We start from the raw sequence: 11,996 nt of genomic DNA on the forward strand, positions 1-11,996 counted from the left end.
CAAATCCTCTTTCTTTGTAATGTTTTAAATGCCATTTATTATGTAAGATATTATTTGATGTATTACTTAATAAGAATACATTAAGATATAAAAAAATACTATAAAAGGCATATACATACAGACAACAAATATAATGCCAAACAGCTCAAATTTTATGTACTCTGTGGATACCAATCCAAAAATTAAAAATCCTGCTGAAGCTATAGAAGTGTGCAGTGATAATAACATAATTTTATAAAATAATCCAATATGAATAGTATCAGAATCATGCACAGAATCCCTTTCCGCCAGTGGCGATCTATATCACGATGGTATGTTATAATTAATTTTACGTTTTTTACATATAGGTTATGTCTACATAATAATTGCAAAGATTAATAATTCCACTTGTTTTGTATATTTTAGTGCTTCACTACATCAAGAAGTCACAGAGGCGATCTCACCTTTAACCGTTCCACCTCCAGAAGGTGTAGATAAACCAGTGTCAGCAAAGCTCGAGAAAATTGTTACGGACATCACAAACCTCAGTTTACTCGAAGTATCGGAATTGAGTCAGGTATTGAAGAAAAGGTTGAACTTGCCTGACGCTCCTGTTATGCCTATGGGAGGTTTTGCTATGGCTGCACCTGTTGCGGAAGAGGAAGAAGCTGCCCCTAAGGCTGTTAAGACTAGCTTCACGGTAAGATTGTGATGAGAAATTAATTTGATATTGTCTATGCATTAGTTATGAAGCTATATTGAATGATAAGTTTACTATATTATGTATTTATTATTATATTATTAACTAGATTTCCGCCCGCGGCTTCGCCCGCATTTTCAAAGGAAAACCCGCATAGTTCCCGTTCCCGTGGGATTTCCGGGATAAAACCTATCCTATGTGTTAATCCAAGTTACCCTCTATATGTGTGCTAAATTTTATTTTAATCGGTTCAGTAGTTTTTACGTGAAAGAGTAACAAACATCCATACATCTATACATCCAACATCCATACAAACTTTCGCCTTTATAACAGTATTAAGATTAAGATTATTGATAATTATATACATATACCTGGTGTTTATCAGCATAGGTATTCAACCATAACCTCAATATGTACTTTAAAAAAATAGTCTCTTGATACAACAACAAATATGAAACTTATTTATTCTTATATTACAGGTGAAATTGACCAAATTTGACGAGAAACAGAAAGTAGCACTAATCAAAGAGGTCAAGAGTCTACTGGAAGGTTTCAACTTAGTGCAGGCTAAGAAGTTTGTAGAGAGCGCACCAACTGTCGTAAAAGCAGATATTTCCAAAGACGAAGCTGAGAAATTAAAGGAGGCACTCACGAAAGTGGGAGCAGAGATAGAAATAGATTAGATTTATATGCAATAGTTTGTTAATTAGTTAAGTAGTCAATAAAATTATGGAAAATGGACTTATCTTTTATTTGAAATGTTATCATTAATTATTAAAAATAATATAGTCTTAACTCTTTTTACAAGAAATAATAGGGAGCTGGGATAGATATGTTGCAGCAAATTTGATTGGTTTCTTGGTTAATTAATGTTTGTAAATACAAACATTAATTAACAAAGGCTTGCCGCTTGCAGATTGTATTATGCTGAATATTTAATTTTATCAAACTATGTCAGGAGCAGGTTTCTTTTTAATCCCTCAGTCCCGGAATCACAGACACAATAGAAAATCTATTGTGTCGCGGCCCGATCGGGCCGCTCGGTGGTCAATGGGTTAAAATAAACAAGCCTAACAAAACCCACCTCCAATCAAATGAGAAGAATTGTTGAAGTGAAAACTTCTTAAGCGGCGTTGAGCACTTTTTCTGTAATGGGTATAAAATCTTCATGCTCAGAACAGTAAATTTCACTTTATTTAACAATAAAATAATGTGAACAACAGTATAATATTCTTGCTAACTGTGTGGTTGGCAACCAACCATAAAAATGGTGGCTATTTTTAAATTTTACTGGTTTAGGTACTACACTAATTTTATTGGTAACTTGGGTTACTAATTTATCTAAACACTATAAATGCTTATGTAAAAATATATTCAAATCTCATATAACAATGTATAATCTCAATAACAATCTAAATCATTTACTTCACTATGTACCTCGTAAATACCTAAAACATCATCTAACAGTGATGACAGACTTCGAATACCATCATTCCAATTCTTTTTCTGCTCAATAGCAGCATTGAAGTTTTTACTTTTCAAATATGTAACAAAAAGATATGGCGTCGCTAGTTTTGTTAATTTTAAATGCTTTATTTCCTCTTTGTCACATTTAATACTCATTTGTTCTTCATATATATGTGCTAATAGATTCATGTCATCAGCCTTTATAATACCTTCAATAACATTGTCTGATGATACTTCTGCATTTTGTGGTTGCGTATCACTTTCCACCAAATCATTTTCATCACAGTTCTTTAAGATTTCATCTATCCTTGGATCATCGCTCTTTGCCGTTAAACGTTCTTGCACTTTGTACTTGTCCAGAATTTCTATTAATTCGGTCGAAATTTGTAGTGCTAAGTCCATTACGACAACTTCTGTGTCGTCGTATAGTAGTTTCACGAGTATGGATAAGCAGCCTATTGCCGCAAGGTCGTCTAAAATTTTAGATAATCTCTTCTGTATTTCCCTTTCATTTAGTGTGACGATTTTTCTGGATTCTATAGAGAATGTGACCGGTGGGAATGTTCCATCCAACATTCCTTGATCTCTTAAGAACGACTGAATCACAACCCGCCAGAATTTTAAGGCACTCATTTGAACTTCCCAGTGGAAATCGTTAAGTGATGCGTTCACTAATTGTTCGTAAAGAAGTACTTTAGTTTCCTGTGATAACTTTATATTCTGATAGATCTCACATAGAACATTACAGGCTTCCTTCCGTACGATTCCCTCTGGATTATTACACAGTATCGATATTAGGAGGTCCTGAAAAGAAAAAATAAACCGGTTATGGAACATCACAAATATTGAGTCAAGTAAAAGATAAGATATGACGAGTCATTTTTTAAGAAAGCGTTATTTAAACAGGTAAAAAGTGCCGACTAACCATGGGTTACGAGTTACTACTTTATCAAAATATACCAACAATTAGATCCCGGTTCATCAGATAGTGGTCTTATCGCTTACTATAAAACTGTCTCGTCATTCTGACCGTTGGAAGGAATTATCTTTGAAGCTGGGAGAATATGACCCCATTATCAATTCAAATTATTCAGGTGCTGATTCCATGTAAGTATACGAAATATTCATATCATCATACGATTGCTACATTCTTATAAGCCGATGACATTTAATTACACTAAGATAATTTTTATTTAACAAAACTATAAGACAATTACTTAGTCCAAAATAAATTAAGTGAGAAACCTTTCTTATACTTTTTACATCTAATTAACATGAAATTTTGTCTTGAATTAAATCCACGAATAATTCTTATGCTTTTTTGCAGATAAAATTCGAAAACTTTACGGCACTGACGCGCTACCTGACTTTTTGAAGTGAACCTTTAGGCGCGATGAGAGTAAAATTTCAAGGTCTCATCATGGAAATACCGTCACGTCATGGAGTATGGCGACGATTTTGGTTTCTTTGAATCTTGCCAAAGAAGTTTCACTTCTGACACGTGTCCTCGGCACATAGGCTCTTTTTTTCAATATTCCTTACCATCACATTAGGGTACTCCGCCTTCAGCCCCTCCCACAGCACGCTGACCTTGCTCGCAGCCCCCACACACTTGAGCGCAGACACTCTAACGTAGAATTCGTAATCGTTCAGCGCCATCGTCATTGCCACGTTTATCAGTTTGTTGGCCATGATTTGCTTTTGGAACGGTGGAAACTCTGCGGAGCGATTTTTGTTAAATTATTAGATAAGGCACACATAATATAATAAACTGTAAATAATAATATTGGCGATAGCATAGATATTAAATGTACACTGTCTTAATTACGTAATATAGTTCGTAGAGGTGTGCTCCAAGGTGCAACTTTTGGTCCTTTGTTATTTATTTTACACAACGTCAACGTTACTAATAACAAAAATTGTTCTTTCATTCATTTCTTTCATTCATTCTGTATAATATTGTTTTCTTTTTCTTTTTTCAAACTCAAACTCAAACATTCATTTATTCAATTAGACTACTATTTAGTAGCACTTTTGAATCGTCATTACATAGTATTTTAACATTTACCACCGATTCGGAAAGCAGTATCTATGGAGAAGAATCGGCAAGAAACTCCATAGTTGCTCTTTTAAATAATGTCAATAAATTTACATAATATGTAACTTATATCTACCTAACTACATAATATGCCAAAGAACTGTCCTGTGGTTTTTACGCGACAACCCTCCATGGGTCTTTATCGTCCATATATTCCTGAATACTGTAGTACGCTCTCTGAACTAGTACATTTTTTATGTAAGTTTTAAATTTAGTACTACTAAACTCTTTAATATTATGAGGAATTCTATTGTATAAGCGTATACCTTGACCCATAAATGAATTTTTAACTTTAGCTAATCGGAAAAATGGCATTTCAATTCTATTCTTGTTCCTTGTGCCATAATCGTGTCTATCTCCTACTCTTGTGTGTAAGTCAGAGCTTTTGTGTACATGCAAAATATTATTAAATATATACTGTGATGGTACAGTAAGGATACCAGTATTCTTAAAATGATCTCTTAGTGAGTCCCGAGCACGTAAATTATATATAGAGCGAATGGCTCTTTTCTGTAAGATAAATATAGTTTCTATATCTGCAGCCCTGCCCCACAGTAGAATTCCATAGGACATAATGCTATGAAAGTAGCTGAAATAAACCAATCTGGCCGTATCTTCATCGGTGAGATGCCTTATTTTTCGGACTGCATATGCAGCAGAACTGAGCTTACCTGCAGCGGTGTTGACATGGGCTCCCCACTGTAGTTTCTCGTCCAATGTTAACCCTAGAAATACAGTAGACTCAGTAGGATGCAATACCTCCCCGTTCAAGGTAATATCTCTGTTCAACTTTTTTACATTAGGAAGTAAAAATTCAACACAAGTGGTTTTTTTGGCATTTAATAATAAATTATTGGCAGTAAACCATTCGGATATGTGTAAAAGAGCACTGTTCACTTCATCAACATTTGGGTCATGCCTATCCACATTAAAAATTAATGAGGTATCATCTGCAAACAGAACTATTTCACACCTATCCTGCAAATAATAGGGAAGATCATTGATATATACCAAGAACAAGAAGGGACCTAAAATTGACCCCTGTGGAACACCAATGTTAATTGACGCACCGCTAGAACGTTCTCCATTAACAACTACAGTCTGTATCCTATCATGCAGGTATGACGCTATGAGGTTCTGGGCTTTTCCTTTAATTCCATAGTGATTAAGTTTACGTAACAAAGTACAATGTTCAACGCAGTCAAATGCCTTGGAGAGGTCACAAAATATCCCTAGAGCATTTTTTGAGTTTTCCCATGCCTTATATATATGTGTTAGAAGTGCAACTCCAGCATCTGTGGTTGAGCGCCCCTTTGTGAAACCAAACTGTTTGGTGTGCAGTAAATTATTATTTGCAAAATGACTACTCAATTGGTTTAATATTAACTTCTCGAATACCTTACTTAATGTTGGTAAAATAGAGATAGGTCTATAATTGTTACAGTCTTCTTGATCGCCCTTCTTAAATAAAGGTATAACTTTACTAAGCTTCAGTAAATTAGGAAATGTACCATAGTCACAACACTTATTAAATATGGAAGCTAAATTTTTCGCAATATTTTCTATTATATTATTAACTAAATTTACGGACATTCCCCAAAGATCACAAGTATTTTTAAGATTAAGCGTCTTAAAGGCAGTAACAATATCATTAGCAGTTACGTGTCGTAATTCAAATAATGTACTGCACTCCGCAACATGGTCCCTCAAAAAGGTCTCTGCGAGTGCTGAAGACGAATTTAAACTATTAGTAATAGTAGCAGGGACACTACTGAAGAATTCTTCAAAAGCAAGCGCAACATCAGCACTTTTGTCAATAACCCTGTCATTATTTACAAGTTTTATGGTATTACTTGATTTGCTTTTACCCATTTCACCATTAATAATTGACCAAACTGTTTTAACTTTATTATCAGAATCGCGTATTTTTTCTTTGATATACAAACGCTTTGCAGTGAAACAAACTTTTTTAAAAATTTTTGAGTAATTTCTAACATAACTAAGAAAAGATGGGTCTTTATTATATTGCTTCATACCATATAATTCATAAAGAATGTTCCTGCACCTATGTATACTAGCTGTCGCCCATTTACTAAATGGTAAATCCTTGGTAATATTTAAAGATTTAAATTTAAATATTTTTTCAAATTCTTTATGTACTAAATTAAAAAGATTTTTAAACATTTCACAAGGACTATTAGGATAGGATTGATCATTTAGTACGGGCAGGTTTTTATTAATATTATTCCTAAATTTATTAATGCCTTTTTTAGTTATAGGCCTAACATTAATCCTTTTAAATGTAGGTATGCAATCCCATTCAAAAACTACTTTCTGGCCACAGTGATCCGAAGTCAATGTATTGAGAATATTTTTCTCTAAACAGATGCAGTCACAGTATATATTATCAATACAAGTTGCAGAAGTAGGTGTAATTCGTGTGGGTTCGTTAAAAAGTTTATATAGATTAAATGACTGAAACAAATTAACAATTCGTGTAGCCGTTTGTGTTTGTAAAAGTAAATCAATATTAAAATCACCACATACTATAACTTTTTTTTTACTCCTGCTTAGACGCTTTAATATTTCTTCCATGACTGTCTCAAACATATTATAGTCACTGGAAGGGGGTCTATAAACGCAAACAATAATATAACGCTCCAGCTCCACACAGGACAGTTCAATGGTCCGTTCTACAGAAAGACTAACAATGTCAGTTCGTTCTTTACATTTTACACTATCATGTACAAAAATAACAGAACCTCCGTGAATAGCCTGTGTCCTAAAGTATATACTTTTTAATTTGTAATTTTCAATATTTACTAACGACTGACATTGTTTAAGCCAATGTTCTGTTACACAAAATATTTTAATATTGTTATCATTCAGAAACAATTCTATTTCTAACAATTTGCTAGCCAAGCCTTGAATATTTTGATGCACAATGGAAAAAGACTGCTTAGCTGTTGTCTTATATACTAGTTTAAATCTAGCTTAGGGCTAGATTGTCTGTCTACACTTAATCTAGGTTGATGTATAAAATTACTACTACATAAAATTATAGTAGATCGATGGTCTGATACCGAACATGTACCAGACTGGTTAATATTATATGCTATTAACATAGCAAGTTCACGCTTATATCTATATGGCAGATACACTGTATTCTTTGTCAAAGTAAAAGATTTAATACATGAGTTAATGTCAAAGTAAATAAATGCATCACGATGATGATTTGTTAGGTTATACAATTTTAAATTCATATTATGAATTAATCTATTTTGTTCTTGTGTCAAACCAGGTAGGTATGGCAAGGTACACAACATAAATTTACATTTAGTCTTACTACTAATATCTAACATTTTTTTTAATCCTACATCAATATCCTTATTATTTATATTTAAACTATCAAATTTTTAAAAAATTTTAAATTACAATTGCGGGTTTATATGTTGAATACTATTATAAGGGGAGTAATATTAAAGGAGTCTGTTATAACTTTTTACCATACATCTATTTTAGCATTAGTTCCATAATCTGCCAAATAAAGAAATACTCACTAATAAAAGATATCTCCGTGCACACCAGTAGCAGCTCTAAAGCCGTGTCTCTGACCTCCCAGTTGATGTCATGCATCTTCAAATATATCAGTTTTCCAATCTCATGCATACTGGACCCTGGCTTCGTATCCAGAAGCAAGGAGAGGTTCGGAGGAAGGAACTTTTTTACTGTTGTTGAGATTACGTTCAATGCTGTCACTATGAACTGTAAAGATGTGGTGTAAAGATTTTGTTAGAATTATGGACAAACAACAAAAAAGGACAATATCAAAAATAAACTTAACTGAACTGAGCATGAAGTTAAATAAAAAAATAACTGGACAATTTCGAAGTACTTTTTATGAAAAGAAGATCGCTTCTTATTACCTTAGTACACAAATTAGGCCTCCTCAGTATGTTATACACAACCGAATTCAAGCACACAACCTCCAAACTCTCATGCCAATTTATATTATAATTCTTGACAAGAAACAGTACTGTATCCAGCACATAGCCCATAACCGCGATGGTTTCTTGGTCGTCCTCATAGCATTTAGACGCTTTCACTTGTCCCTCCTCATCAAATGGCTCGAACTCTTTGATCACATAAAACAACGCTTGGAACACCAAGTTAGCTTGTGCGTCGTTCAAATGATTCTTCAGGAACGACAAACGTTTCACACTTTGTAACGTCACTTGCTGCACATCCAATTGCAGCATCAGATCACGCAGAGCATATCCAGCTCTCGCAGTATGCTCACACGTCAATTGCATTATCTTAACTATATATTCGTTTACTCTATCCCGTTCATCGTCCTTACTACTTTTACCCAAAGTAACATAAACTAACGATGGAATAATACATATTGTCAATAACTGATTCTGAACCTCTGCGGTTCTACCATCTTCTGTGTACTTTAAGGGGGCATAATCATTCCAAACTCTTCCCCAGATTAAATTGCAAGCGTTGCAATAATCGAACACCAAAGCAGGAACACGTCTCTGGATCAAACTTTGTATAGTATTGAAATATGTAACTGCTAATTCCAGGAAATCTTCTCGTTCGTAAACCATATCGGGCGTGATCGGCTTAAACAGAGTTATCCTTCCTATCGCGGTCCAGAATAGGAACTTATTGATGAGCAACCAAATATCCTCACTTCTAAATCTATCTAACATTATGTAGCAGTATGTAGTAACTTTGAACTCTCGCAATAGAAAATGTATAATACAATTCTGTGTTTTTATTTGTTTTTCGTTACTTACAATTGCAAGAAGCATCTGCCACATGGGCTCAAATTTCTTGCATAGTTCTTGTTCTTCCTCACTGGTAATTGATCTTTTTCGTATAAGATCAACATCAAATGTGGGTTGCAATATATGCTGAAGAACCAGTTTTACATTACCATCGTCTCCCAAGTCTTTTAATTTCCAAAGGAAAGTAGAAACGAATTTGTAAGTTTGACGTACAATGAACACCGTCCTCTTTTCGTGACACAGCTTCAGAATCTCTTGCCAAACTTTGCTCTCCAGTAACCAATGAATACCAGAATTATGATTCAATAGAGCTAGGGCTACCTCCATGTAGGCTACTCTCATACTTGTGTGTAAATCTGGTGAATTTATATTGTTAAGGACTGCAGACAGATCCTGTCCTTTTTTTGAAATAAGCTTTGCAAAGTTTACTTCGCTTTCTGATAAAACGGCAAAGAGTCTTATCAGGAATACTTTTACTGTTACGTGGTAATCATGCGAACGTTCAACAACGTCTATTAGAAGATTTACGAGAATGGGCAATGACTTTAAGTAGAGGACATCTGAAACAAAAATTACCATTCTTTAAAATAAGAAAAAAAAACCTCCTCTTTTTGAAGTCGGTTGAAAATAAAGTTGAATTATCATATTGGTTTCAAATATAGAAATTGTCAATTTCTTTATTTGTGCGGCACGGAACTCAATTAATGCCTCAGCCCCCTGAATCACAGACACAATAGAAAATGTATTGTGTCGTGGCCCGATCGGGCCGCTCGGTGGTCAAGGCCCAAGGGGTTAAAATGAGTTCCGTGACGCAAAAATATAGAAATTGTCTTTTTGAATTAATGTTTTAATTAATAGATAAGGATTCATTTATTTATGTTATGAAACAATGCATCCATATGAAATTATTCTATCATAGATATGATCCATCAGATAAATTCGATGAGATAATTATTGTCAATTATAAAAACTGGTGATTTTTTTGAACAATTATTATCATTTAAGACAATTATTTAATATCGAAGTTATCATAACGCGCGCCGCGATATAAAAATACTTATCTCCAGGAAAATACCCAATATAATATCAGTGGTACCTATTTGGTAAATATATAGCAGTAAGCGCCAAGCGGTTAGTTCTTGCACAAAGTAGGTGCAAGAACTTATAACTATGTTCTTTCTCAGGGTCTAAAGATTGTCTGTGCCAAATTTTATCAAAATCGGTTGAGAGGTTTAAGCGGAAAAGCGTAACAGACATACAGACAGACAGAGAGAGTTACTTTCCCATTTATAATATTAGAAGGAAAGTAGGGATGATTAGAGGTTTGAATTTCATTTGATCTTTCATGAATTATAATCAAATGTCTCTCTCTTTAAACAGAATATTAAAATACCATATCACATTATACTATGACTAGCTGTGCCCTGCGGTTTTACCCGCATTGCTCCACTCCTGTTGGTATAGACTATAAGCTATAGATCATGAAGCTATGGCTTATAGTCTTTCACGATAAATGGGCTATCTAACGCCAAAAAAATTTTTCAAATCGGACCACTTTTTGCTGAGTTCAAACAAACAAACTCTTCAGCTTTATAATATTAGTATAGATAATAACTGTAGTAATGGTATCAGGCTATATCTATGTCTGTTAGTTATCTAATTTTGAGATATCAAAAGAAATATTAAATTAAAGTAGACATAACAAAAAACATCCTCTTTATAAATAGATTGGTTATCATACATTGGTTTTTATATCAAATTATCTATATAAACATTAAATCAATATTTACAATATGTTTTGTCATCGACAACTCATCAACAACTTAACCGATTATAATAAAATTCGCACACCATGTGCAGTTCGATCCAACTTGAGAGATAGGATAGTTTTTATGAAAAAAAAAACGTAAACATGTAGATACCACGGGAGATGCCGGGGCGAACCGCTAGTATCCGTATAAATTTAAGGCGAGGAAGTCTAATTTTTAACTTATACTAGTTTGATTTTGATTTTCTAAAAATACGATGAAAATACAACCTAATCTAGACTCTAAATATTCTAATAGTTATTATTAGGTGATAACTACATTTTAAAACAAATTTTGACTATTCGAAATACATCTTTCTTTCTTGATAATATTGTTATTCCATTCATAGTCTAGTATGTACAAAACATTATTTGTTTGCCTTACTAATACCATGAATAAGTTATTGATAGTGAAATACATATATATATATATATATATATATATATGTGTAATTATGCCTAAATATAAATTCATATTAAGTTTTGACATGATTCCTATCCTTACATCATAATTACCAAGAAATTATTAGAACTTACCTGGGTCATTACTATTTATTTTAGTAAAAAAGTTATCCGCGTAGTATTTGTCCATAATGTAGCCTGGTTCAATAATTTTTTCAAATAAAAGTTTAACTTTGTTCACAATAATTGCATTCTCCATGATTGTGTTTGTTTACTTATCGTTTAAAATGAAATATATTTATAAACGCTATACGCCGCCTTAGGTAAACATAAACTTGTTATAATTACTTTAAAACTCTTGTCACTATAATCGAAAATAAAACTTATTTCCTTCTTATTTCATTGAAAAATATTAAATTCTCACAAGTCACAACTATAGAGTTCTAAGTTCTATTCCCCCAGTTGACAAGGTGATAATTTGATAAATTAAAAATGCGTGAATTCGATTTTTGACATAATATGACATATCTGATACCGCTCATATCTTGACATTATAGAGTCTAGCCTGTCTAGAGCCAAATAGGAAGCAAGTAGGCAACCTGAGTATAGATAGTATCTAACATTTGACGTCTATCAATTTTATCTTCAAAGGAAACTGCTTAAAAATATCGATTACCTATAGTGAATTAATCAATACGGACTTGAAACATTTGTCAATCGAACTTGAAACACATTTATTAATTTATG

The 11,996-nt window shown here is 33.2% G+C and overlaps 2 protein-coding genes across 2 annotated transcripts; one reads left to right on the forward strand and one right to left on the reverse strand.

The window, feature by feature from the left end:
- Window positions 1-150: 150 nt before the first annotated feature.
- Window positions 151-1,420, forward strand: mRpL12 (mitochondrial ribosomal protein L12). Its single transcript, XM_089697864.1, has 3 exons — window positions 151-311; window positions 406-679; window positions 1,159-1,420. Exons 1-3 carry the CDS (start codon window positions 250-252, stop codon window positions 1,360-1,362), a joined length of 540 nt encoding a protein of 179 aa, XP_089553990.1. The 5' UTR covers window positions 151-249; the 3' UTR covers window positions 1,363-1,420.
- Window positions 1,421-2,034: 614 nt separating this feature from the next.
- On the reverse strand, window positions 2,035-11,757 carry LOC149486814 (integrator complex assembly factor Brat1). Its single transcript, XM_089698442.1, has 5 exons — window positions 11,385-11,757; window positions 8,171-9,600; window positions 7,805-8,009; window positions 3,689-3,864; window positions 2,035-2,950 (listed from the first exon to the last, which is right to left on the reverse strand). The coding sequence occupies exons 1-5, from the start codon at window positions 11,506-11,508 to the stop codon at window positions 2,081-2,083; spliced, it is 2,805 nt and encodes a 934-aa protein (XP_089554568.1). The 5' UTR covers window positions 11,509-11,757; the 3' UTR covers window positions 2,035-2,080.
- Window positions 11,758-11,996: the final 239 nt, after the last annotated feature.

The sequence above is a fragment of the Colias philodice genome, chromosome 8 (assembly GCF_061535455.1).
Source record: "Colias philodice isolate Cphi_HAF_F1 chromosome 8, ilColPhil1 Martin Lab GWU primary, whole genome shotgun sequence".
Lineage (NCBI taxonomy): Eukaryota > Metazoa > Arthropoda > Insecta > Lepidoptera > Pieridae > Colias > Colias philodice.

Excerpts from the sequence above, each read along its gene's own strand:
- mRpL12 (XM_089697864.1), top strand. The coding sequence starts at position 250 with ATGAATAGTATCAGAATCATGCACAGAATCCCTTTCCGCCAGTGGCGA. Across the intron at positions 312-405 it reads TGGCGATCTATATCACGATG|TGCTTCACTACATCAAGAAG; the intron begins GTATGTTATAAT and ends TGTATATTTTAG. Across the intron at positions 680-1,158 it reads CTGTTAAGACTAGCTTCACG|GTGAAATTGACCAAATTTGA; the intron begins GTAAGATTGTGA and ends CTTATATTACAG.
- LOC149486814 (XM_089698442.1), bottom strand. The coding sequence starts at position 11,508 with ATGGAGAATGCAATTATTGTGAACAAAGTTAAACTTTTATTTGAAAAA. Across the intron at positions 9,601-11,384 it reads AATAAATAGTAATGACCCAG|ATGTCCTCTACTTAAAGTCA; the intron begins GTAAGTTCTAAT and ends TTTTTGTTTCAG. Across the intron at positions 8,010-8,170 it reads GGCCTAATTTGTGTACTAAG|TTCATAGTGACAGCATTGAA; the intron begins GTAATAAGAAGC and ends ACATCTTTACAG.